General features: G+C 36.5%; 6 protein-coding genes across 10 annotated transcripts in view; 3 read left to right on the top strand and 3 right to left on the bottom strand.

Moving 5' to 3' along the window:
- The window catches only part of Dgk (diacyl glycerol kinase 1), a 194439-nt gene extending 184192 nt beyond the window's left edge, over window positions 1–10247 (top strand). The window contains exons 14-18 of one of the 2 annotated variants that reach the window (XM_076527392.1): window positions 1255–1379; window positions 2767–3054; window positions 3134–3335; window positions 3940–4121; window positions 5270–10247. In XM_076527392.1, the coding sequence (XP_076383507.1) occupies window positions 1255–1379; window positions 2767–3054; window positions 3134–3335; window positions 3940–4121; window positions 5270–5359 (887 nt within the window). In that variant the 3' untranslated portion in view covers window positions 5360–10247. Of the gene's footprint in view, window positions 1–1254; window positions 1380–2766; window positions 3055–3133; window positions 3345–3939; window positions 4122–5269 lie in introns of both variants that reach the window. The other variant, XM_076527391.1, reaches the window with a different exon arrangement.
- Window positions 10248–10987: 740 nt separating this feature from the next.
- On the top strand, window positions 10988–15841 carry Ge-1 (Enhancer of mRNA-decapping protein 4 homolog Ge-1). The gene is made up of 9 exons (XM_076527379.1): window positions 10988–11198; window positions 11288–11363; window positions 11644–11849; window positions 11917–12287; window positions 12367–12635; window positions 12782–14391; window positions 14505–14712; window positions 14820–15107; window positions 15189–15841. The coding sequence occupies exons 2-9, from the start codon at window positions 11311–11313 to the stop codon at window positions 15367–15369; spliced, it is 3186 nt and encodes a 1061-aa protein (XP_076383494.1). The 5' UTR covers window positions 10988–11198; window positions 11288–11310; the 3' UTR covers window positions 15370–15841.
- Window positions 15805–16847, bottom strand: LOC143260787 (rRNA-processing protein UTP23 homolog). Its single transcript, XM_076527380.1, has 3 exons — window positions 16707–16847; window positions 16400–16632; window positions 15805–16310 (listed from the first exon to the last, which is right to left on the bottom strand). The coding sequence occupies exons 1-3, from the start codon at window positions 16824–16826 to the stop codon at window positions 15899–15901; spliced, it is 765 nt and encodes a 254-aa protein (XP_076383495.1). The 5' UTR covers window positions 16827–16847; the 3' UTR covers window positions 15805–15898.
- Window positions 16848–16884: 37 nt separating this feature from the next.
- SmD2 (small ribonucleoprotein particle protein SmD2) lies at window positions 16885–18207 on the top strand. Of its 2 annotated transcripts, none has more exons than XM_076527383.1 (3): window positions 16885–16945; window positions 17696–17951; window positions 18032–18207. In XM_076527383.1, coding segments are annotated over exons 1-3 (363 nt in total). In that variant the 5' UTR covers window positions 16885–16943; the 3' UTR covers window positions 18137–18207. The 2 variants fall into 2 exon arrangements, with proteins under 2 accessions (XP_076383498.1, XP_076383497.1); XM_076527382.1 differs by lacking the exon at window positions 16885–16945 and adding an exon at window positions 17140–17279.
- LOC143260788 (proteasome subunit alpha type-6) lies at window positions 18205–19623 on the bottom strand. The gene is made up of 5 exons (XM_076527381.1): window positions 19464–19623; window positions 19193–19287; window positions 19017–19098; window positions 18528–18957; window positions 18205–18396 (listed from the first exon to the last, which is right to left on the bottom strand). Exons 1-5 carry the CDS (start codon window positions 19537–19539, stop codon window positions 18339–18341), a joined length of 741 nt encoding a protein of 246 aa, XP_076383496.1. The 5' UTR covers window positions 19540–19623; the 3' UTR covers window positions 18205–18338.
- Window positions 19624–21673: 2050 nt separating this feature from the next.
- Window positions 21674–24605, bottom strand: part of LOC143260743 (putative G-protein coupled receptor No18) — a 147262-nt gene continuing 144330 nt past the window's right edge. For all 3 annotated transcript variants that reach the window (XM_076527296.1, XM_076527297.1, XM_076527298.1), the window contains exon 7: window positions 21674–23821. In XM_076527296.1, the coding sequence (XP_076383411.1) occupies window positions 23646–23821 (176 nt within the window). In that variant the 3' untranslated portion in view covers window positions 21674–23645. The remainder of the gene's footprint in view (window positions 23822–24605) is intronic.

Raw genomic sequence — 24605 nt, 5'->3', positions numbered from 1 at the left:
CGAATTTTTACACATTTTTATGTTAAAATATAAACGAGAAGAATGAAATGGAGCATGTAATTTGATGACATTTTAGATTGTCTGCAGTTCAATGTGAACATGTTAAAATCATCGAACCACGAAATAAACTTAACTTCCGCCTTTATACAGTGAATCGCAACATAATCGTGTACCATATACAGGATGTTCCATAATTATGTTAACAGTAGAGAAGAGGTGATTGCTGAGATCATTTCAAGTAACTTTTTCTTTAGCGAAAGTGCAATCCGCGACTTTGTTTGCGAGTTATTAACGAAAAACACTGACCAATGAGAGGCGAGCTCGCCTAACGCTAGCCAATCAGCGGAACTGGGCTTCGACCGCTCGTTGACTCAGCCGTCTTGAACTAGCTGAGCTCGCCTCTCATTGGTCACTGTTTTTCTAAATTAATTATAGTTAATAACTCGTAAACAAAGCCGTGGATTGTAATTTCGCTGAGGAAAAAATTACTTGAAATGCTCTCAGGAATAGCAATAGGAAACTCCTTCTCATAGTAGGAGTTTCATGATGATGCAAAAGAAAAGAATTTATTCTACAGCAATATAAAAAATAATGAATTGTATCTAGTACAATAGAAACTACCTCCAAATTTTTACATTTTTATGTTAAATATGAATAAAAAGAATAAATCAAGACACGTGATTTATTCTTTTACCTCCAAATTTTTACATTTTTATGTTAAATATGAATAAAAAGAATAAATCAAGACACGTGATTTAACGAGTTTTTAAATTGCCCGAAATACGGATTCGTAATGTTAGAACTATTAATCCAGAAATCAAAATTTTGTTTACTTTTAGTTAAAATGCAATGAGCCACAACCAGAATCGGGCATTGCAACAAAGATATGTTTCAGATAGTAAAAAGAGTTTCAAAATAATACAAGAGGGAAACTTCAGTCTTTATGCAGTGAATCACACACAATCAGTCATATTTATACTTATTCTTATAATATCAATATCAAAGGAAATTAATCGTATATTATTTTTCAAAAATATCCGTAGTCTAACAATAACGCAATTCATTTCAAGTTAATACGCGCTGAATTTTACGAACTTGCGGTGTAACTCCAGAAAGATCCACGAAATAACAAATCGGACTTGTTAAACTGAATGAATACGAATCGAGTACTTCTTTTGAAAACAATATGACGTAATATTTCCGAACGCGTGTTTCGCATTAGAATTATAGGAAAAGAACGATTTCGGATTGCAGATCGCGTTCAATTCGAACATCAGCCGGCTGTAGGTGTCATCCCTCTGGGAACAGGCAACGATCTCGCAAGATGCTTACGATGGGGTGGTGGCTACGAGGGTGAAGCCATTCACAAGGTCCTCAAAGTAAGTGCATCACCATTGTCACGAAATTGTCGACGTGCAACGTACATTATCGGATCGTGGCTGTGAAAACGAAGAAAAACTTGTGAACGTCGAAACTTTGCTCTGGTTAACGGAATTGATTGCATCATTCGAGCGTTTTTATACGTCATTGAAATCTCTTTTAATATTAATATTCGAAAACCACAGCGTGGCTTACTGTTGCGTCTAAAACAAGGTGTAAAACACCGAATCATTTTTTTCGATCTTATGCATGCTACGTCAGTTCTAAAGTGATTGGTTTTTAATCGACAAATTAGTACAATTCAGAATTTTTTCGATTTGAGCTATTCAAAATTATAGGATGCCAACATCAGAAAAAGCGTTGTGGAAATTGCAAATAATTGACGCTCAGACTCTATTGTCGAAAGTAACGTTATTTGTGGATGAAGCATATTTCCTTAAGCAGAGACGAAAACAATTATCTTCGAGTTGTTCCGTAAACAAAAAGTGGAGGAAATAGATCTACGAGTTATTTCTTAACTCCTTGTAATACGATTAGAACTTTTTCTTCCTCACCACACTGCCTGATAGAGCGAGACAATTTTTGAAGAATCAAATACTATTTCGATCTAAAAGAAAAGAATAACACATTCCTATCTAATATATCGTGCATGTAGTCTTCACCAGGAATCTGACACGTTATAATGGATGGTGTTAAACAAGAAGGAAAGAAATGTACAATGTCTCCCAAAATTATGGTACTTCCGGGAAATGAGGAATTCCTGAGGTCATTTGAAGTAACTTTCTCCTTAGCGAAAATGCAATCTGCGGCTTTGTTTGCGAGTTATTAACGAAAAACATGGACCAATCGGAAAGTGAGTGCGACCGACGCTCCACCCTTGCGGCCAGTGCCGTGCTGCGTCGGCCGTATGACGCAACTGCAGTGGTCGCGAGGGCGGGACATCAACCGTATGCGATCTCTCATTAGTCAGTATTTTTCATTAATAACTCGTAAACAAAGTCGTGGACTGCATTTCCGCTAAGGAAAAAGTTACTTCAAATGACCTCAGGCATGCCTCATTTCTCGGAAGTACCATAATTTTGGGACACCCTGTATATCCACAAGTCGAATTCAAATGTCTTAAGCCAAACAATATCTTCACTCTTTGTATTCGAAGCCATTTTAAGTGGAAATTCAAAATAGCTTTTCCAACTTACAGTATTTCCATTCTATACGACTTAATGCATTTTATGAATATGTAATTGAGTCTTGTGACTAGTATATAATAACGATAACATACTTAACAGCTTCTTTCTAATATAAACAAATTTGATAGTGTAAAAATTATTTCGGGTCAATTTCTCCTGATCGATTCAAATGATGATTCTAAACTGCGAAAAATTATAGAAAATCGAGAAAGCGACGCCCGTGATGATGGACCGCTGGCAGATAGAGGTCCTGGATCAGAAGGATGAGAAGAAACCAAACCAAGACAGCATACCGTACAACATCATCAATAATTACTTCTCGGTGGGCGTTGACGCTGCTATTTGCGTGAAGTTTCATATGGAGAGGGAGAAGAACCCGGAGAAGTTCAACAGCAGAATGAAGAATAAGCTCTGGTACTTCGAGTACGCGACCACGGAACAGTTTGCGGCTAGTTGTAAAAATCTCCATGAGGATCTTGAGATTATCGTAAGTCTAGATTCCTCGTTTCGAATCAGTTGATCTGTGATTTTCTTTTCATTATTGTAAAGTTAACCTTCGCCCATAGTGCGATGGAACGCCTCTGGATCTAGCTCACGGTCCCTCTCTCCAAGGTGTTGCTTTGTTGAACATTCCCTTCACTCATGGGGGCTCGAACCTATGGGGTGAACACCATTCAAGGCACCGGCTGGGTAAACGGAAAAAGCGACCGGACAAGGAACTCAGTACCAGCAGCTTCAATTCCGTCGACCTCACTGCTGCTATACAAGGTGTCCTTGGTGTGCTTTAACTCTTTGGAGACGAATGTCAATTTATTGACGCCAGTATATAACATTTTAATTGATATTATAGGAAGGTTAACTGTACTATCGGACCTCCTCCGAATAATGAATAACGTTCGATCTGACTAAATGTAAGAACGAAAAAGATATTTCTAATAACGAATAATTTTTCTTCGAATAACATTATATACATTTCGAATATATCCTTCGAATAAATTTTTCGAATAAAATTTGTGTTTCAAGTAATCTCTCAATTAAAATATGTTCGACTTTGAATTGATAATAGTTGAATTAATCGTTTGAGTACGTCCAGCAAAAGAACCCATGAAATTTAGAGCACAATTACTAACACTAGAACTATCAGACCAGCCAAAATGACAGAATACCAATTTGTTCTTTTACAATTGCTGGTATTATAATAGAAATTATGTTATCGTAAGAATCGTCCGTAGTTTAAATATATGTCGACATTGTTGTAAAAAGATATATATTAGTTGCGTTTAAGACTCGATAACTTTAGCGTTAAGAAGCTATTAACAGACTTTCGATATAAGTCAAGCATTTAATAAAGAGAAACATAAAATTTGTGTAGACATCGGCGACAATCTCATCGAAGTAATCGGTTTGGAGAACTGTTTGCACATGGGTCAAGTAAAGACGGGGCTTCGTCATTCCGGAAGAAGGCTCGCGCAATGCAGCAGCGTCACCATCACCACCACTAAACGGTTCCCCATGCAAATCGATGGGGAGCCATGGATGCAGGGTCCTTGCACTGTGAGTTTGCCATGCAAACAATCTTTGTGACAGAAACATTCTTTAATTCATCGAGAAGCCCAAACAAGCGCGTAGCAGAAAAAAGTATTCTACGCTTTCTAGTTTTATTTAGGAAAATCCTAAATTTTTTGAATGCATAATACAAATGCATAATTCAATCATTTTCGTTCAATACTTCCTGATGCCTTAATCGATGGAAAAGGTAGTGCAACTAGTTTCAGTGTTCCACAGTTAGGTACCCATTCCAATACACAAAATTGTCGACAGTGTTAAAAATATAAAATTGCTCTTAAACAAAAATCTTTGTTCCGATTGATTCATGAATACGTTATTCGGAGAACACAATTTCATTGTAGAAAAACAAATGGTTAACCGCTTGCCTTATATTGTTCCAAACAGTGTATGTATTTACTAAATATGGACATTAATAATTTATACCGTTAGAGTATACGCGGGCACGCAGTAAATCTTTATATCTTTCTTACAGGAAATTATTAACGACAAAGAAGTTCTAGTCATCGTAGCTGTGAAAGAAATAAGGCAAGGGGTCGAATCGTTTGTTTGGGACAAAGTTTAACGGAGACGAATACAGTAATTTCTCCCAAAAATGTTTGGAGTCGGAATCGAAACACGCAGATCTGAGATTACTAAGTCGTGCTAAGACACGATTCATCGAGCCTCGTGGCTCGTTTTTATAGAAAATCGGGACAGCCGGCAAAAGAGGCAGCGGCCAGCATGCCGTTGTACATTAATATGAATACGTAGTAGCGCTAGAATAAAAACGATTTTTAGTTCTAATTTTTTGCCACGATCAAAGGCAATTCAGAGGCCACGTGCCACGATTCGAAGGCAATTCGGAGGCACATGCCACGATTCGAAGGCAATTCGGAGGCACATGCCACGATTTGAAGGCAATTTGGAGACCACGCACCTTGTAGCTCCGCGCTTTTTCTTACCTGACTCACACCCAAACATACCATTTTGTGTTGCTTTCATCGACATAGCAATAAATTACATAGGTGTATAGGCAATAAATTACATAGAGCAACCCAAAATTTGGCATTTCCGGGAGAAATTATTGTAGTCGCAAATGGATGTTGGAACGTTGTAGATGATAAACCGTTGAACATTTTTCGAAATGGTTTCAGATTCACATAACACATAAGAACCAAGTCCCAATGCTGATGGCGCCACCGCCGGAGAAGGGCCGCGGGTTCTTCCGTTTCCTGAGGAGGTGAACGTCCCCGAGGGACCCGGATGAACGAGCAACCGAGCTCGACCAGTAGACCTTGAACATTATCCCGTCGTCGTTTATCTTTTCTTGTACGGGACAAGACAGAGAAGCGTATCAGTTCGCCCGTGCGTATGTAATTACAGTGCTTCAGTGCTCGTTCGAGCGGCAATGGACGAGCTTCGATGTAAACTCTTAGGTATTCTTGTGTACAGTATTTTTGAGAACAATAATGATAACGAAAGGGATGGAAGAGCATCTTTCGTCGTAGAATTAGGAAACCAGGCGGTAGGCTCTCGAGAGACGTCCGACGCCTCTCGGTCGTTTTCTATTCCGTGTGATGTATCCTTTGTTTCGAGTTCGAGTCTACCGTCGACCGTGCACGAGCGAACGATTTGCACGGTATCATGCAAAAGAGAATAATCGCGTGAGTAGTATCACCCGGCTGACGTAATTGTAATTTCTACGATCGTTGTTTCTCCTCGCACGACAAGCAGAAATGCCACCAGGATTTTCTTTCCCACGGGGACAAGATTGTCGCCTGAGTCGAGGTTGCGCGGACCGTCTGATTCGGTCACGACGACTTACATCTACGAAAATTAATTACGTCGATCATTTATCTGAGAGGGTCAAAGAAGTTCCAATACTTTCAATGCTTTCCAGTTTTCGGCCTCGTTTACCACGTCATTTCGATTTTGGAGGATTTTTTGGAATGGGTCGTACGACAGAATCTTTGAAAATACTACTTTTGAATTACTATAACTATTCGGTATCGAATCATATTTATAGTTAGAAGTTAAATTATGCTTTACTCTTTAAATCGACAAATTATCTTCAATCCATGATTCAACAGTTATAAGAAGTACGTTCTACAAGGCAAATAGGTAGAAGTCGAAGACTTTACAGTGTCTAAATAGAAAAAAAATAGGCGAAGCGTCAGCCACGGTTAATGCGATTGTCTTAAAGTGAAGCCTGTCACTTCATGGACCAAGAAACTCGATAGACATTCACATAATCATGATCGGAGTATCGGTATAAGAACGGGATTTAGGTAATTTCTGGACACGTTATTGAACGACGAACGCGTTTCTCGTATGTTATAATAAAAGTGTTTATTTATGTGAACAGTCCGGGCACCCTCGACATACAGAGCAAGCAATTCTCAGATCGCTCCTCTTTTTTGCACGACTCCGTCCAACAATCAAAGGATCTTATACTTTCCTCTCTTAACATTAGGGTTTTTGTACAGAAGCTTAGTCGTAACCATTTAGACGTAACTCGTGATCGACTTTATTTATTTATTTATTTATTTATTTATTTATTGGTCCGGTCTATTTATTTGTCCAGGCGCTGGATAGCAATATATTGTAAGCATATCAGCGAGACGGTGCGCATGCGGTGCAATTTGTTCGCATACTTGAAACCGATGGCGTACACTTTTGTTGAAATAGGTAGTTCGTTAAGTTTTCGTCTATTTATTTGTTATGTACCTATCGTACCTTGCGTTACCTATCGCGCGCAGGCTAACCGTAACAACGTTATTGTGATTGCAACTGTACAAGATGTGAAGAGGGACAAGGGAGAAGCGTAACTTTAGATCTCTAGGTCAGGAAATCTGGAAATCGGAGATCGATTTTCGTTTCTTTACTTAATTTAAGCTGACTAGACGGTAAGATTAGAGAACGTTTAGCTATAATTCGTTTGAGTTTCATAATTCTGTACCGCTAGATCGACTAATTAAGGCCCAAAGATGAAACGCTACCGTATCGTTAGACACTAGGGACAATGTATTATCGAATTTAACCGAGATCGGATCAGCCAACGTGTCACGTATTAATCAGTATTGCAGTTTACAAAAAACTTTTCGTACTACTATTGTTTGCGACCGAGGTTTGACGAGCATTTCACGTACTTACATTAGTATAAATACGATCGCCACCGCCATTTTGTAATCTTCTCGTAGCCACGCACACTCATCGTCGCGAGTGCTCTGAAATGCTATAACTTCATTTTTACGTTCATTCTCCCGCCGCAGAGCTATTTCTCCGTGAATAATTTAACGCAACATTTTTCGAATTTTCCGTCCGAGAGTGGCGCAGGTAAGCAACAACATGGTTCCCGTCATCCCTAACTCAAACACTGTTTTAATTCTGTTGTCGCTAAACCGTGGACACTTACGCGAGTTTATGAATTAATTTGTTTTCATTCGATGGTTAATACTTTGGGTCTCGATAAAAATATAATATTGATAAAAGTTCCAGAAAACTAGCTGCGCGAAGTCCACGGTTTGGATTTGTTTCCGAGCACTCGTTATAGCTTTTTTCTCACGCTGGATTAGCAGATTCAAGGAAGATTGTAACGAGCCATAATGTATTTTCAGAAGTTGTAGCAATTATCGAGTAGCACGCTTCGACATCGCTTCTCGGAAGCATAGTGAAGTGCCGATAATTTCTCTTCGCGTGTCATGCTTTTATATATACATACATACATACATACATACATACATACATACATACATACATACATATATAAAGAAACAAACACACAGAGAATGTAATAAAGAAATACAATTCCAATTAACATCCCGCAGGGACCATCTCATCGTTGAGATCCATTTAACGTTTAACGAAGCGTAGACTTTCTTCAACCCCTTCCAGCCCTTGCGTTCGACTTCGGAATCTTTTGTTCGTGAGTCAACCTTTTGTGGACGAGGCCTGCTCGAAATATTATTCCGAAAGAACTCGGTCGTCCATCGAACTCTTAAACATTAAAAAAATATCTACCGATCGTTTTACTTCTTTTTTTTTAATGAGATTGTTTGTTTGAAACTCGCGATATTCGTCCCCAAAAGGTTAATCGAATTTTCGAACATGTAATTTCTACCGTTTAGAGATTCGTGTGAAATTTATCATTTGTGATTACAGTTACCCGTATCCCATCCCCTAGCGATAAACACGATCGACTAATTAATTATACATAGTTGCTCTCGTTAGACAAATCGAAATATTACGCTTACGTATAATGATACGGCCATTAAGGTCACGATCGTTGAATCGTTATTCAGTAGCGATATAATTCGGGCGAGGGAAATCGGCCATCGCTTGTTTCTATCAACAATATTTTCTATGCTGTTAGCGACTCCTAATCAACCCCAACATTTAAGAAACTTGAGACGAAAGCGAAATTGAATTGTTAACTTTAAGAATTTTTTGTGCGTTTACCGTAAAAGCTGTAGAAATGTTCCCTATGGGAAACGATTCTACAAATGCACTGACACCTTCGAATATAGTAATATACAGGGTGTCCCATAATTATGTTAACACCTGGAAAGCAGTGATTCCTCAGGTCATTTGGAATAACTTTTTTCTTAGAGAAAATACAATCCGCGGTTTTGTTTACTAGTTATTAACAAAAACAGTGACCAATGAGAGGCGAGATCAGCTGGCACGGGGTGGCCGAACCAACGGGCGGCCGAAGCCCACTTCCGCTGATTGACTCGGCCACCTCGTGCCAGCCGAGCTCGCTTCTCATTGGTCACTGTTTTTCGTTAATAACTAATAAACAAAACCGCGAATTGTATTTTCTCTAACGAAAAAGTTACTTCAAATCACTTCAGGAATTACTCCTTTCCGGGTGTTAACATAACTATGGGACATCCTGTACATTTTTGTAACATTATAGACATTGAAAAGCAAGAATTTCAAACAAAATCATATAAATATGTATATTCGATTGTTGTAAAAATGTGTATTATCGTATTCGGAAGAGCCGTTCTTAGGCTGAAGATTTCACGGTTTTCAGCACAGAAAGACAAACATTGGAGGTGTTGGAATAAAACGATTTTCATTCTCGCGACGTTCGAAAAAGCCAAACGATTTTTTGGTCGATCTCCCTCGTCGCGATTCCGCGAACACTATTGGCACAATAATTAAAATTATCGTTTTTCTATTGGATTGGCGCAGTGTCTCAGTGTGCTTGTCGTTGTATGATACGGTGTTACAATATAAGGAAAAGAGAAAGACCGGTAGATCAAAAAAGAATTGTGTTCCAGGGCACGGCGCGAGAATCTATGATACTTTCCTGGGACGAGTAATGGGACTTTCTTTCTAAAAATCAAAATACGAGATACTTTCGCCGGACAGAGATACTTCTATTTTCTCTTCGAGTATTCAAACTTCCTGTTACAAGGTATATATTATACAGGGTGACGCATTCTATTTGTAACCATGACACGAACGAAATCGCCCCCGTCTTCTTCCACCTGTCCTCTCGTTTCCCTCTTCGCTATCGCATCAGCCGACATGAATGATTAAAATGGATCACCCTGTATACGAAGCTAACGTGTATTGAGATTGACAATAGTGCTCGTCAATTATTTTCTCTTTTTCTTTTTCTGTTGGACGCGCTTAGCTAAGCAACAAGTAAATAAGACAAGGTGTTCTGCGAGCAACGTTCCTCTTAGCAGTTTAATCATTTCCTAAAAGTTCGGTAATTCATTTTTACTGCGACAGTAATATCGACGGATTACAGAATTCTCGTAGAACGTCCAATTAATACACGGAGGCCATTTTTTGGAACGAAGCTCGCGTGAACATCTCGATAACATCGGACATTTCGGAGTAATTAGATATCCACGCGATCAGAGTAAAAATGATTATCTTTAGATCGATCTTCGTCGGGGACAATTGCATTCGGAGAACACACGGACTCGTAGTCGTTAAGCGCAATTACAAAAAAAAAATGTATTCGGATTAGATGAATTTTACTGCCAGTTGTCTTGGGTCTACGTATGTTTGAGCACTACTGCCATTTTCCAAGAGATAGTCGCGTATGGGAAGAGAAGCCTCTCTATTACAGTGTAATATACGAAATAAAGTGTAAATTACGATACACGATTTCGTCTGAGTTTCTATAACGATAAAGACCTCCCTTTAAACGGCAACAAGAAACGCTAGGTATTATATTTGAACAAAAAATATTTAATATCACGCATATCTTTCAATTTAACAATAATTTATATTTACTAGTAATTTGTCATTATCTTTATAACATTGCACTCGCGTTAAAATATAAATTTGTTGCATCGTTTACAAGAAACTTGTTGCTTATATGTAAATCTTGTTATAAATAATTCGTTGCTCATTGCACGAATCTCTCTGCCTCTGTTTTCTTTTTCATTTCAACTTACTCGTTCAACTTTTGTATAATAGTTTCGATCTGAATTTTCGAAAAGAAGAATATTGATCGCAAATAATAAATTAACAAACATAACTCGTAACTCTGTATAAAGGTCTATTGGTTTTGCAAATTCTACTAAAGTAATATCAATTTTTTGAGATAAAACTGTATATATTTATTAAACGTATTCAAATATTACCGCACTTTATCGACTGTTCCATAGAAAGGAACAGAAATATCAATTTAAATAGTTGGTTTGTTTACATACAAAGATAATATATATATTATCAAGGTCGCCACATTTCAAGGCACAAATATCAAAGATGTAGATGGCAGATTTGCTTCTGATATAATATTCTGTGATACCGATTGATGGTTAGAGCATGGTTCACAAGAAGCGCCACACAGCGTGAATCATGACGTAGACGAGATATTCTCGTCTGTGACCATATAAAATACCGTCGATACACTTCCGGTCTGTTTTTCTGACAAGTGGCTGATGGCCGCCTGACATTTTAGGCATCTTTTGACAATTTTACTGAACTATGGTTCATGAGACACGTTATTCAGCCCTATAGATGAAACGGTAATACACGCGTCGTTCATTTCATCAGACGGTGTATCGTCAGAAACGATTTTCCAATCCCGGCAAGTTTTGCAGAGGAAAGGTGAGGTGAGACCGGCGAAATATGTATATCGTTATCAGGCGTGCCACCGGTTGGATTTCGAATCGTCCATTAACATTGCCACTTTTCAGAACACGCGATATCATTCGGCAAAATGATCAAAACAGGCGAAGATAACGTACGGCATCTTCACTGTAATCAAACAGTGTAAGTACTTAATAAACCATCGATATGATTTTGTCTTTTATTTTTATTGATAATTCCCTGTATTTTTCTATATGATTCTTTATTTTCGTAATCCACGTTTTTATGTTTTCTCTCATTTATGTATGAAGTAATACACACTACATCCAGAATAAAAAATAATATGGCTACTGTGCATCATCTTATCTGTATTCTACAAGTGTCATTTGTTAATTCGTTTATTTATTATTATTTCGTTATGAATCTAAATTCCAGTATCTTTTACGATTGTATTTATGTTTAGAGAGTTTAGTGGACAAGAAGACCAACATTCGGTAGAATTGTATGGCAATGATGTTACTATTGTTCCTTTACCTGGAGGTCACAATCATGGTAGTTCAAAGGTGAAGTCAAAAAATATTGTTGACTATTTTTGGGATGTTAGTCTTTATTCAAATCAACTACTGGCAGTTCATATGTATGGAAAATATTTAGCGTATGGACTAATAGGTAATTCGCATTTGATTGAAAATTTGGGATATTTTCTTTCAAAAATTAATGTATTTAAATTATTTAGTTGGTACTGGAGGAGGTGTAAGAGTTATGTATCCAGAATTGGAACAGAGAGTTTTATTAAGGGGGATGTGTGCACCAATACAAGATCTGGCATTCGCGCATGTAGCAAATGCTATTCTAGCATGCGTTGACTATTTAGGAAATCTTTATATACATAGCATCGAATCAACACCATCTGAATTGTTATGCACTTTATTATTACGAGTGGATGCAAATACTAGTACTTACCATCGTGTGATATGGTGTCCCTATATCCCTGAAGATGTAATGTCTGATGGGGATGAAGTGTCGAAACTATTAGTTTTAACTCGTGGTTCAAAAGCAGAGTTGTGGTCAGTTAATACTGTTACATCAAGATTCAAAACAATAGAGGTGAATGTGAACCTTACTTACAGATTATAAAATCCATACAAAAGCGAACAAAGTATGCAACTGTTTGACTGAATGATAGGCAACTGATCCAGCAGCAAAGGAAAATGGAGGCATGTTTGAAATTGATGAATATTCTGGTAGAATCGTTGAAGCAACTTTCAGTCCGGATGGCACAGCTTTAGCCACGGCTAGCTCTGAGGGAGAAGTGAGATTCTATCAAGTTTACTTGCATGAGAATTCTCATGGCACTCAAGCTCAACCACGTTGTTTGCATCACTGGAGACCGCACAGTGGACGACCTATCTCGTGTTTATTCTTCCTAGACGACCACAAAACGTATCATCCTGAGTAAGTGCCTCAAAAAACTGTGATCATTATTAATATTTATTAAACAATTTTTCGTATCACTATTTTGAATACTCGGATGCGTGGTAGTAGGAACTTCATCGCAAATATAGTCATATAACTGTTTATAAAACTTTATTGATTTACAGTGTACAGTTTTGGAGGTTTGCCATAACAGGGTGTGATAACAATACAGAGTTAAAAATTTGGTCTTGTGAACTGTGGACTTGTCTGCAAACTATCAATTTTGCACCAACTCCTTCCACTGGCAAATTTCCTGTTTTAAAAGCTGCTTTGGATCCCAGTGCTGGCTATCTTTTATTATCAGATATATTCAACGAAGTCTTGTATATAATGAGTCTTACAAAAGACAGTGAACAGTCATTGGCATCCGTTAGTACAGTATCAGGATTACTTCTGCCATATCCGATATTAAGCTTCGGCATTGTCGATGCTGGTATGCGCAAAATACGACCTACCAGTGAATCATTAGAGGACTTACGGCCTTGTGAAGAGGAGGAGGAACAGCTTGTAATCAAAATGTATCTAGTCCAACCGAAATCATTACAAGAGTGCCAAATTGCCTTCAAGGCTGACTTGACGAAAAATAAACGACTCATGGACAGACTTACTCATAATTCGTTGGACTACTCCGAGGATCTACCTGAGATGGGCACTGTCAATCATAACGGAATTGTAGGAGAGAATTGCGAAGAAGATCGTTCGCTATCTGCTACAATTGAGACAACTGCGAATCACAATGCTGGATTAAATCTGATGACTCCTGACGCATTCAGTTCGCCAGCTAAAAAAGAAAACAGCGAATTGGACTCTCGACCTGGCAGCCCAGAATTGGACGAAGTCGTGTCTACTAGTCCCTCTCTGGCACAAGCTGTGCAAGCTCTAAATGCGACAGAGCCTCCACTGGCTACCAGCGAGTTGGAAGAACAAACTCCAGCTAGCAGCGGTAGCAGTCCATCCAGAGAAGTCAGAGAAATTTTAGCTCTGACGAAATTAGATGAAGAACCAGAAGTTGAAAACAAGCCGGAAGTCGTCAGCGCGGTCGATGGAGACTGGTCTAATATTCCTATCGTTTTATTGAAGGATGTGAGCAGGCACGCGATGCAGGAAGTTGAAAATTACCCAGGGGAAGAAGACAAGAAAAAATTGAAAGACGACGTAAAATCCGCAACACTTAATACCACCGATATCAATAATACGTGGCAAACGACAAACGAATTAAACACACGCGAGATACTAGATAAATTAGAGACTGTTATAGCGCTGATAGATGAGCAAGGACGAGAATTAAAAGAGTTACGTGCAGAAAGCGCTAGATTGCGGCAAGAAACGCCAATCTCGCAGCAAGTAGAATTTGCTTTAGCTAGGGCAGCTCAACAGCACACTGTTTTAGAGCAACAAACACTATACAATCAAATGGCACTCGAGACGACGTTAATAGATAAAATTAATACAATATTACCACGTATTGTCAAAGGGTCACTGGAGACTTTGAAGCACCAACTGAGATTAGATGTCGCACGGATAGATGAACTTATAAAAGAGAATTTGACTAAGTTGATGAGTAGCACTCATGTGAAGGATGCTCTCGCGTTAGCGACGGCGAACGCAGCAAAACCAGCATTAGATGTCGCATTTAAAGAAGCCTTTACAAACGTTCTTCTGCCAGGCATGGAGAAAGCGTGCCAAGCGATGTTCAAGCAGATCCAAGATGCCTTTGTCAGAGGTACCCGAGAATGTAAGAAATTTTTCATTCATAAATGTTAAATAAATGTCCAGTGTGTTTAATATTAATTTTTACGGAGATACAGTGTATCTGTGTAGGTAACTGATATTGAAATATTTTTGCAGATCTCCAAAAGGTGGAAGCAATCGCAGACAAGCAATATCAACAACAAAACGAACAGCAGAGTGAAGCGTTAGCTGGGCTAGTTCGTAAAGAATTACAAACTGAATTAAATAGAGGATTATCTACTCTACAAGAAGGAACGTTGCGCACTATTCGTGAATCTATTAGAGATAATTTAAATCATCAACTGAACGAGATAACAAACGCACGGTAATCTGTGCAGAGCTTTATATCTGTTTTAATCTACAAGAAGTCCATTTGTTAATATTAAGAATATTTTGGTATTGCATAGTGTAATTGATTAATTTGCCTTGCAGTTCTAGAGCAACTACTCCTGCTATACCAGTACCTGCAGTTGCCGACGCTCAATTACGGGTCATGTCCCTTCTCGTGAGGGGACAATTCAATGCTGCTTTTCAACAAGCTCTAAGCGCAAGCGACTTGGGATTAGTAGTATTAGTTTGTGAAAAAACAGAACCCTCCCGAGTATTTTCTTCGGTAGGGCCAGATCAGAGTCCTAGATGTATTTTACAGCAACCTGTAATACTTTCACTTGTGCAACAACTGTCCGCAGAATTAGGACATCGTACAGAACTCAAACACAGGTAAAGCTTCTCTTTAAGAACATACGCATTTAATTATTTTATGAATATTTTAAAATATTCTGAGAAATGATTTCTTTGTAGGTGGCTGGAGGAAGCAATATTAAACTTGGATCCTAACGATCCAGTTACACGAGAGCACATGGGTACAGTTCTGATGAATTTACAAAGTCAATTGACTGCATTCATCACGGCTAATCCTAACCACAATTCTATTCGACGTATGAAAATGCTGACGATGGCTGCTCGTGCGCTCTTGAACTAACATCCTTAATGTCACATTCGTTTCCAATAGATCGTGTTCTTTATCGGATAGAGATGAAACAATTGTGTGATATTCTATGTATTTAAGAGTAACATTTTTATCATTAACATTAAAGTAAGGAGCAACTTCCTTAACGTTTTCAAGATCAAATAATTCTTATTCATCCATCCAGTTAGGTCTTCCCAAAGCTCATAGTTTTTGTTTCATACATTATATCCTGTGTAATAGTTTTTTTTTTCTATTAAATATGTTTCACCAACATGTGATACGATTCGGTGGTCGAAAGTCGAAAAATATTGGCCTTAGCTACGCTATGAGAGTTGCTTCTTAGTTTAAAACATCTTTTATATTCGTAAGTAAACTCACCTTTTATTAGTAATAATATATCACAATACCATTCTGATTATTTTAATTTTATAAATTGAAGAAAGACGATTATATTATGAATAAAAATGAAATTTATTTACGTAAATTCTTATATCTAATTCGTGCAAGTACATAGTCTTCAACAATCCGTCTTCATTTTTGTCTACTGATTTTTTATTTCATTAACTAATGCTTCTATAACGTGTGGAGCTAGCTTAACTTTCTTCTTCTTCTTCATTTTTCCAGATATCACTCTTGTATTATTTGAGGCTTCTGTTTGTATGCTTTTCTTTTTTTTTAAGCAACTAAGCGGATTGGGACCACTTTTCTTTCGCTTCTTTTTCAGCTTTTGTTCTGTTTTGCTTTCTAAGCCTGCTGCTTTTTTCAGGGTTTTAATATTCTCTTTTTCCCAAGTACTCATGCCTAATCCATCACGAATACCTTGAGCATAATCATGACTTGCTTGCGATGGTGCTTCTAATGTTGGAACTTTACCATGTAAATATATTATTGGTACACCTGGAATTTTTCTTAACAGATCTTGAAGCTCCCTGTCCTGTGTTGCTACAATATATCTAGATAGAATGAAAGATATTTCATTAAAGAAATGATTATATCTATAATGAACGATCAATTATAAATACTATATAATAACTTATAGTACCTAGAAGGGTTATTTTTTCCAACCATTGATTTCAAACATTTCGTTCCTGTTATCGAATTTTTGTCATGTCCACATTTATGTACAGGATATTGTTTAACTATTTGCATAGCACCAGTGATGGTTTTAGAAAAGGAACAAAGTTTCTCTGTCTCCAAAATTATACATGATGTTGTTAATAATTTAACTTCAGCTTGAAAATATTTTGATAACTGATCTTGTATATTGAATTTATTCTATGTACAAGTAAAATATAAGTTGATATTGTAAACAGTTTTGTAACTTTTTAGTGAACTGCATTTAAACAAACCTCTAATGCAGCAAATGCAAATGTACCGTCAATAAGGATCTGAAACGGTGATCTAAATTTGAAATTATTAATAAAAAATCCCAAATTCTTTCTTGCTTTTTTCTGGCGAGTCGTTTTCATTTTTTATTGTTTCGTAATCTATACGAAATATATTAACAATAATGATCTACGAAATAGTATGCACTTGATCACTAGAAAATCCTAGAAAAAAATGTGGAACGCTTTGTTGAAATATTAATGTAGGTACACAATGTTTATTTTCGTATTAACACTCACAAAAGCATCATATTTTATAAATACATGAAAATATTTTATTAACAATTAGATCTTCGATTTCCATTAAAATTACCTTTTCAGGACATGCAAATATATATTTTGTACGATCTAAAATAATTTGCGAAACATAACCTACTATTAGAAAACGCACAAACGAAAGAAGTAGCGGTCGCGAAACGTTTGCTGCAAAGTGTCTGTTGTGTCACGCTTAAAATAATCCGTGTGTATTGATTAAAAGAAGCGGTTAATAGAAAGTTTCCGTTGTTCTTTCTATTCATAGAAAAACAGTACAAAAATGTAAGTATTTTATCAAAATTTTCTGTCGTAATAATGTACGTATTTAATGAAAGTAACATAACCTCCACTGTTTGTTTGGATTCTAATATTTACTATATAACTATTATTTATGGTTTTAAAAATGTTTTTAAATGTAAAAACTGCGATTGATTCAATTGATCGACGAAATGAGCTGGTAGTTACCGATTGTAAATATTAATTATTTGATCATCACGTGCTAATTTGAAGTGAATCATCATTTATTGTTAATTATATTCTCAAATATTTATTTTACAATGAAGAGAATTCTAATACTTACAATTATAATCATTAATATTAACGATTAAATAAATAATGTAATTGTAAATTATATTCAATATCGCCTAACTTTGTTTGATTAGAGTTAGAGTATTCTTTTGAAATTATTTTTCTTACAGGTCTTCTTTAACGAAACCAAAATCTGAGATGACTCCAGAGGAATTAGCAAAACGAGAAGAAGAAGAATTCAACACTGGGCCACTCTCAGTCTTAACTCAATCTGTGAAAAACAACACTCAAGTTTTAATTAATTGTAGAAACAATAAAAAATTATTAGGGAGAGTGAAAGCATTTGATAGGCACTGTAATATGGTTTTGGAAAATGTAAAAGAAATGTGGACTGAACTGCCTCGTACAGGCAAAGGGAAAAAGAAGGTGCAGTAATAGATTATGTAGTTTGTTTTATGCAACTGAGATATCCTATATCATCAAATTTTATGATCGTTTTTTTACAGGCAAAACCAGTAAACAAAGATAGATTCATTTCTAAAATGTTCCTAAGAGGAGACTCTGTCATTTTAGTTCTACGAAATCCACTGGCAACAGCATCAGGCAAATAATTTTCTATGAACTTTCTAATTTTTCAATTTACTTTAAGGACAATGCACTGGAAATAAATTTTTTCATGTAAGCCAGGAGTCTGTATGATTTATTCATCCATTAACAATTATATAATTTCCTAGAATACCTAAAAGTATTGAAGTAAAAATGTATATTAAGTATGACATGACATTTATTTGTATTGAATTATACATAAAATAATTAATCTTTCTCAGCAATTGCAGTGAGGTGTTTATCAATTTCTTGTTCTGTTAAAGTTCTGAAACAATAAAATACACTAATTATGGTTTGCTTTTCGAAAGAAAAGATCTAAATTACGTTCACAGCGATAGTCTATTTTTTCAAAAATCGATTATAATCAAGCAATATCTATATGTAAATGATAATTACCGGAATTTAGGATTGTCCTTTGATACCACACCAATCTCAACCTCTGTTGGTTTGAAATCAACAGATAGAACAGTGGATAAACATGTAATAGCTAATTGTATTGTTTCATCATAATCATAGTTTTGTTTTTTCTTTAACTTTTTTTCAAGATAAGAATTAGCTTCTGTCTGTTTAGCACCAACAGAAATTGCTCTATAGCCACAGAAATATCCAGCAGGATCAGCCTTATAAACACAGGGACCCTTTTCTTTGTCATATGAAATAAGCATCATGGAGCATCCATGTGGTCTCATCTCTGCATTTTGCGTGTATACTTGACTGATGTCAGCAATACGACGACACAGTGCGTCAACAGGAATTTCATACTCATACTTGTATCCGAAATGTGCTGCTTCATAACGAGCACGTTGCACCTGAGATCTACTGTCAGCTGAAATAGAAAGTACGCTCTAGTACTCGCAAATATTGTATTACAATAATTTTACTCACCTATCATGCCAGTCATAAGGCATCCTATGTGTTCGGTAAGTTGAAAAATATGTGTCACACTAGATGCATCAAGCAGTTTATCCTGTAGGCAAATGTATACATTGAATAAATAACACAAACGAATTAAAATAGGGGGGGATTTGTGAGAAATAATAAGTTAGTGTAGGTTATCTTACAGGCACTTTTCTCTGAGTCGCAAAAACGGCAGTGTCGACTCCTTTAACAGCAACGGATGTCAAACCACCTTGATTTATTGCTTTAAACGCATATTCTGTAAAATATTCATTTCGTAAATAGTTTGTCAGTAAGTTCAAAACTGCAGATCACGCCATGTCATGATTCCCGGTTCAAGAATCGGTTTGTTTCTTAGTGAATAATATGAATGATGTTGATAAAATAATTCACAATGAATTGCTGACGTTTGTAAAATGATTTTGCGGATCTTACCCACTTGATAAAGCCGTCCTTCTGGCGAAAATATCGTAATATGCCTGTCAAAGCCTGCACTACTACCGCGCGCCATGATTACAAATAAGTATATAGTGCTTCACTATAGTAAGCCAAGGCGGGGGCAACCGGCTTAGAATTATGAAGCAGGTAGAGAAACTGCTTCTCCTCTTGATTGGTTGACGCTTCACAGCTAAACAGTGCTGCCCTCACAGTATTAGACAAAGAGATGAAGTGGCGAGTAAGCAAGAGAACATGACATCAGCACAACTACAAGCGAAACAAGTCACACTGAGGACCAATGTAGCTTGTCTCACTTTACTACTCTATTCGCGCATCCGTTTGCCTGGCACTCCGTCTGAAACACTCGGCGCGATGTTCGACTTGTACTTTTCGCCTGACTAGACAACCGAAGTCCTCGAGTTTAGTCTTTTCGGAATCGAAATTTCCCATTTGTAAACTGCACACTTCGATATTAAAGCGTCAGTTTTAGCGGATGTAAACCTCTAAAACTAATATACGTATGTGGCTTTTCTTCTATGTGTGGGTTGTCATAGTGTGCGCAGTCTCTAGCTCTTAATTTGGTGAATAAATTGTCTAAATAATCAATGAAAGTTTTTGGTACTTTTTGCTTAACAAATTCCGATGGAATTATTGCTTTACTTCCAAAAATAAGCTCGTGTGGTGAAAATGTAGTTTCATGAATTGAAGTATGCATATTATTTTATATTCAATGTTGGTAACTTTTATTGTTGAAACAAGTTTGAATCTTCTTTTATTACTGTATTTATTAAATATGTTCAAAATCGAATTTGTTACAGTCATTTGACTTGTTTTTCAAGGCATCAGGAAGATCAACACTTGACAGTATATGTACGTATGTATTTTGTTTTTTTTCTGTTTTAGTACAAAATATTTTTTTACGTACAGATAGTTTTTATAATGGATCTACTTTTATCTTACATATTTTGATAGTTGAACTATGATTCAGATTCTCATAATCATGCTAAATTCTGGACTTTTCTAAAACAAGCTCCACCAATCATATTCTTGTATAAAAAATATGTGAATCGAAGATAGTATAAAATATTGCAATTAAAGGCTGTCAAAATATTTTGAAGAATTTTCTGCATCTATATCGTACAAAAATTCTCGGTGAAAACTGTGCAAAAAATAAATATTTAACGTAATAGCGACATCTAGTTGACAAAGGAATTAAAAAATAGATTAAGTCAAATATCTCGGATACTAATGACTCAATAAGGTTTTGATTTAACCATGTATCTAATAATTCTGTGCATCTGATCTATATTTCAGATTTCCATAATAACGTTTAATTATTAATTGTGTTTTTCAAAAATAGGCTCTCAACGGATATAAAGACACTATAACCACGTAGTGGTGAAATACTCGAACTAAAATCCTCCCAGAACCTCAAAATAGCGCCATTTGACATAGTGGCAAACACTCAAACTAGTAGACAACTGTTATCAATAGTCGGATGTTTTTAAGAAAAGAGTGGTGGTGCCTCTCTGTGATGAAATATAAAAGTTATAATACTGAAAAACAGTGTCAGATGACACCATTATCATTTTCCAAAAATGAATCAACTGTTGGCAACAATTGTCTACCAGTTTGAGCGTTTTTCCAGTATTTTGGACGGCGATATTTTGAGGTTTTTGAGACGATTTAATTCGAATATTTCACCGCTAGATGGTTACAGTGGTTTTTATATTCGTGGACCAATTTTGAAACACTATTTTCTCTGACATATTTAAGTTTTTCTATCTTTGAATTCTTCAAATATTTATATATAGCACTATTTACACCGTGTAATAAGAAAATTCTAACATGAGTTTGTTACGCAAAATTATGAAGAATATTTTGAGAATAAGAACATTAGTTTTTACCAGACAAGAGTCGCTTGTACTTGCAATAATATAAAATAATAATATAATAATTATTCAATACTCTGTATGTTTTCGACAGTAAACAAAGTTATTTAATTATATAATATATTATATATAATAATAATATATATATAATATATTATATAATATAATAATATATATAATAATATAATAATATAATTATATATATTATTTAAGCACATTATTGATGCAAAAGATCTGGCCCCATCAAAACAATTATATATCTCGAAACAATTAAATTGAATTTAATTGACAAATTTAATAAAGAAATCCATACAATTCGTTGATCCATACAAAACAATTTATTATAGCATTTCGTTTTACATATTTCATGGTGTTTCGTAAACCTTGTCTCACACTTTACAGCACTATACTAATTTCTTTACAAGTATTCTTATTGCGCTCGAAATTCATATACACTCAAGATCTGAATTCAAGAATACACTGTATAAATTTCTATTTATTTGAAAAATTATGTTCCTATTCCGCTCCTTACAATCGACGTTTCGTTACAAGGAATTCTATAATGGATTTCCGTTGAGATCACTTCAGCTGCTCGTTACTATTTACATCCGCGCGAACTAAATAGGTTATTTTCGTTTTGTTTGTTACAAAGCTGAGAGGAAATCACGTTGGTAATGGCGCAACCGCGTGATTTTTCATTGTGCCGAGCCACAATGATACGACGATACAACGCCAGGCGTCGTGTAATTACTGTGCGCAACAAAGGGGAAAAAGAACAGATAAGGTTTTCGGGAGGTTTCCGTAGTGAAATATCAGTTCCAGAATGTTATAAAGTCCGTATACTTGCATAATTTCTACATTTACAGATGTAGACGCACGTTCATGCGTTAATAAATATAGGAAATACAGTGTTGTAATGACGAAGGAAGACTATCTCTATAATCTACTATTATCTAATTCTAGGTCCTACGATGCGAGTATGACATTTTATTTACGCACTCAAGTTCGTTCGAATACAAAACGTTTTACGAGTTGCGAGCGTTCGCACGAGTAAATAAATAAATAGACAAATAAATTAATAAATACGTAAACAACTAAGCGAATATATGACTAAACGAACCATTATAGCGAAAACAGATATCACATAGAACGGCACGTTCGAAATCGAAGTACGCTAAATAATAAAATTCGCATTCTTTATTTCAATCGCTAATTGAATGGTTCTTGAACTGCGGAATAAAATATTTAACATTTTGGTGAAACCATGTAAACACAGCGAATGAATGTTGTCAACGTGTCATTCGCATATTTCAGGAAGTCCACTTAATAATTGTTGCAATGGAATCACAATAAGCCTAGGGCATGCAAATGTTGAAGTTCAGTCCACTGGCAACTGGGCTACTACGCGGAATATTATCCGCAATCCGTAAGCGTATTGTTACTCCACCATACATTGTCGGGAAATTGGTACTATTGTTTCGGAATACTTATAAATTGTACTGTATTCTTTTGCCCTTTCTATCCGCGTCGAACAAACGGAGGTTCGAGAAACTGTTGATTATCAGACAGGGTGTTCCATTTCTATTGTCCGCCGCAAATATTTCTGTCCACTTTTAATGATACAAAAGGAAGATCGAATTTGCACGATTCGAGGGTAAAGGTATTATAAATACTTTCGAGACTCTCAGGATTGTAGTAGTTTTGTTTTATTAAATGAGAGAATGTATATCTACTCGCATCCCTCATCTCGTTGTTATAACTTTTGCTGTAACACGATATAAATAAATTTTAAACGCTATATCGAATTTTCATAACGTGGATTGGAGTGATTCACTGAAAGTGATAACGTCGCACAGAATAAATTTATTCGACCTATTAAATATGTTTTATTTTCAGGAGTTCACACGTAGGCGTGTACAGTGAAGATGAGTCGATTTCATCGGAGAATGCGAAAATAAGACTAGCCCAGCCGGTGCTAGGAAGATAGTTGCAGAAAATGCTTGGACTAATAATTATCGAACAAATCCAGGTTAAATTTTCTTTTGAATTCTCAAATTTTTGACGCGTGAGAATGTCTGCAAGTTTTTTAGAGCTCCGGGCCGGACTTTTTGCTTGGTTCGTAACATGTATCACCTTCATGGTCGTTAAACTAATTCGCCGTATCAAGGGCCAAAAGGAAAACTGACCGTTTAAGAGCGAGGGATCATTTGTGCGCGCTAGGCCTTAGATAAATCACAGTGGCCTCGGACTCAATCACAGTGGTCGAGGAGTTTCCGCTCGTTGGTCTTCACGTCCTCGAAGTTTCTTTCTTTCCGTTCGCTGGAACCGTCAATTTTCGATTGCTGCGATCCAAGTTGGTTCTGCTCTTGAAACACTTCCGGCATGTAAGTCGCCAAAATGCTAATCTGAAGTCGGCCGAGTAAAACGCGTAGATGAACGGGTTTATCGCCGAATTGATCCAGCCTGGAATTAACAAGCGAAAATTACAACCATTCGACTAGAAAACAAATGAACGTTCGCGCTCTACAGGGTGTGCCAAAAATGTCTTGCAATCCGGATGAGGGAGGGGGGGGGGGGAGGGGTCCTAAGGTCATTTGAAGTAACCTTTTTCTTAGTGAAAATGCAATCCGCGGCTTTGCTTACGGCGAAAAACGGTGACCAATGAGAGGCGAGATCAACTGACGCGAGACGGCCGAGCCAATGAGCGGAATTGGACGTCGTGCACTCGTTGGCTGGGCCGTCTCGCGCCAGCCGAGCTCGCCTCTTATCGGTCAGTGTTTTTCGTTAATAACTCGCGAACAAAGCCGCAGATTGCATTTTTGCTAAGGAAAAAGTTACTTGAAATGACCTCAAGAACTCCTCATTTACGGATTGCGAGACAGTTTTGGGACACCCTGTATAGTTCTAAATGGACTGCGGATTTCGTGCATTATCTTCGATGTTCAACCCTTCTAGGTAGACCGCGGATTTTATGCATTTATTGCTGTATTATTTTGAATTTATTAAAACTAGAACAAGAAATACATTTTTATTTAATTTCTTTTTAATTTTTTTATTTTACCTAAAAATTCGTGAACTCATCATTATTAATATAAACAATACCAGGATAATACTACACATATTAACGCTTTATATTTTTAAATCAATCGATCTTTAACATTTTAAACAAATATACTTTACGGCACAAACATTTCTCAGCATTTTGAAATAGTAACCAGGTAAAAATCTCTCTTACGTATAGGAAAAA

Source organism: Megalopta genalis, chromosome 19 (genome assembly GCF_051020955.1).
Source record: "Megalopta genalis isolate 19385.01 chromosome 19, iyMegGena1_principal, whole genome shotgun sequence".
Classification (NCBI taxonomy): Eukaryota; Metazoa; Arthropoda; class Insecta; order Hymenoptera; family Halictidae; genus Megalopta; species Megalopta genalis.
Note: the sequence above shows the minus strand (reverse complement) of the source record. Positions and strands in the feature narration are given on the sequence as shown.

Coding starts and splice junctions, on each gene's coding strand:
- Ge-1 (XM_076527379.1), top strand. CDS start 11,311: ATGATCAAAACAGGCGAAGATAACGTACGGCATCTTCACTGTAATCAA. Junction 12,288..12,366: donor CAAGATTCAAAACAATAGAG/GTGAATGTGAAC, acceptor ACTGAATGATAG/GCAACTGATCCAGCAGCAAA. Junction 14,713..14,819: donor AACGAGATAACAAACGCACG/GTAATCTGTGCA, acceptor TTTGCCTTGCAG/TTCTAGAGCAACTACTCCTG.
- LOC143260787 (XM_076527380.1), bottom strand. CDS start 16,826: ATGAAAACGACTCGCCAGAAAAAAGCAAGAAAGAATTTGGGATTTTTT. Junction 16,633..16,706: donor TTGCATTTGCTGCATTAGAG/GTTTGTTTAAAT, acceptor ACTTGTACATAG/AATAAATTCAATATACAAGA. Junction 16,311..16,399: donor GGAAAAAATAACCCTTCTAG/GTACTATAAGTT, acceptor CATTCTATCTAG/ATATATTGTAGCAACACAGG.
- SmD2 (XM_076527383.1), top strand. Junction 17,952..18,031: donor CAGGCAAAGGGAAAAAGAAG/GTGCAGTAATAG, acceptor GTTTTTTTACAG/GCAAAACCAGTAAACAAAGA.
- LOC143260788 (XM_076527381.1), bottom strand. CDS start 19,539: ATGGCGCGCGGTAGTAGTGCAGGCTTTGACAGGCATATTACGATATTT. Junction 19,288..19,463: donor AGGACGGCTTTATCAAGTGG/GTAAGATCCGCA, acceptor AATATTTTACAG/AATATGCGTTTAAAGCAATA. Junction 18,397..18,527: donor AAGGACAATCCTAAATTCCG/GTAATTATCATT, acceptor TTATTGTTTCAG/AACTTTAACAGAACAAGAAA.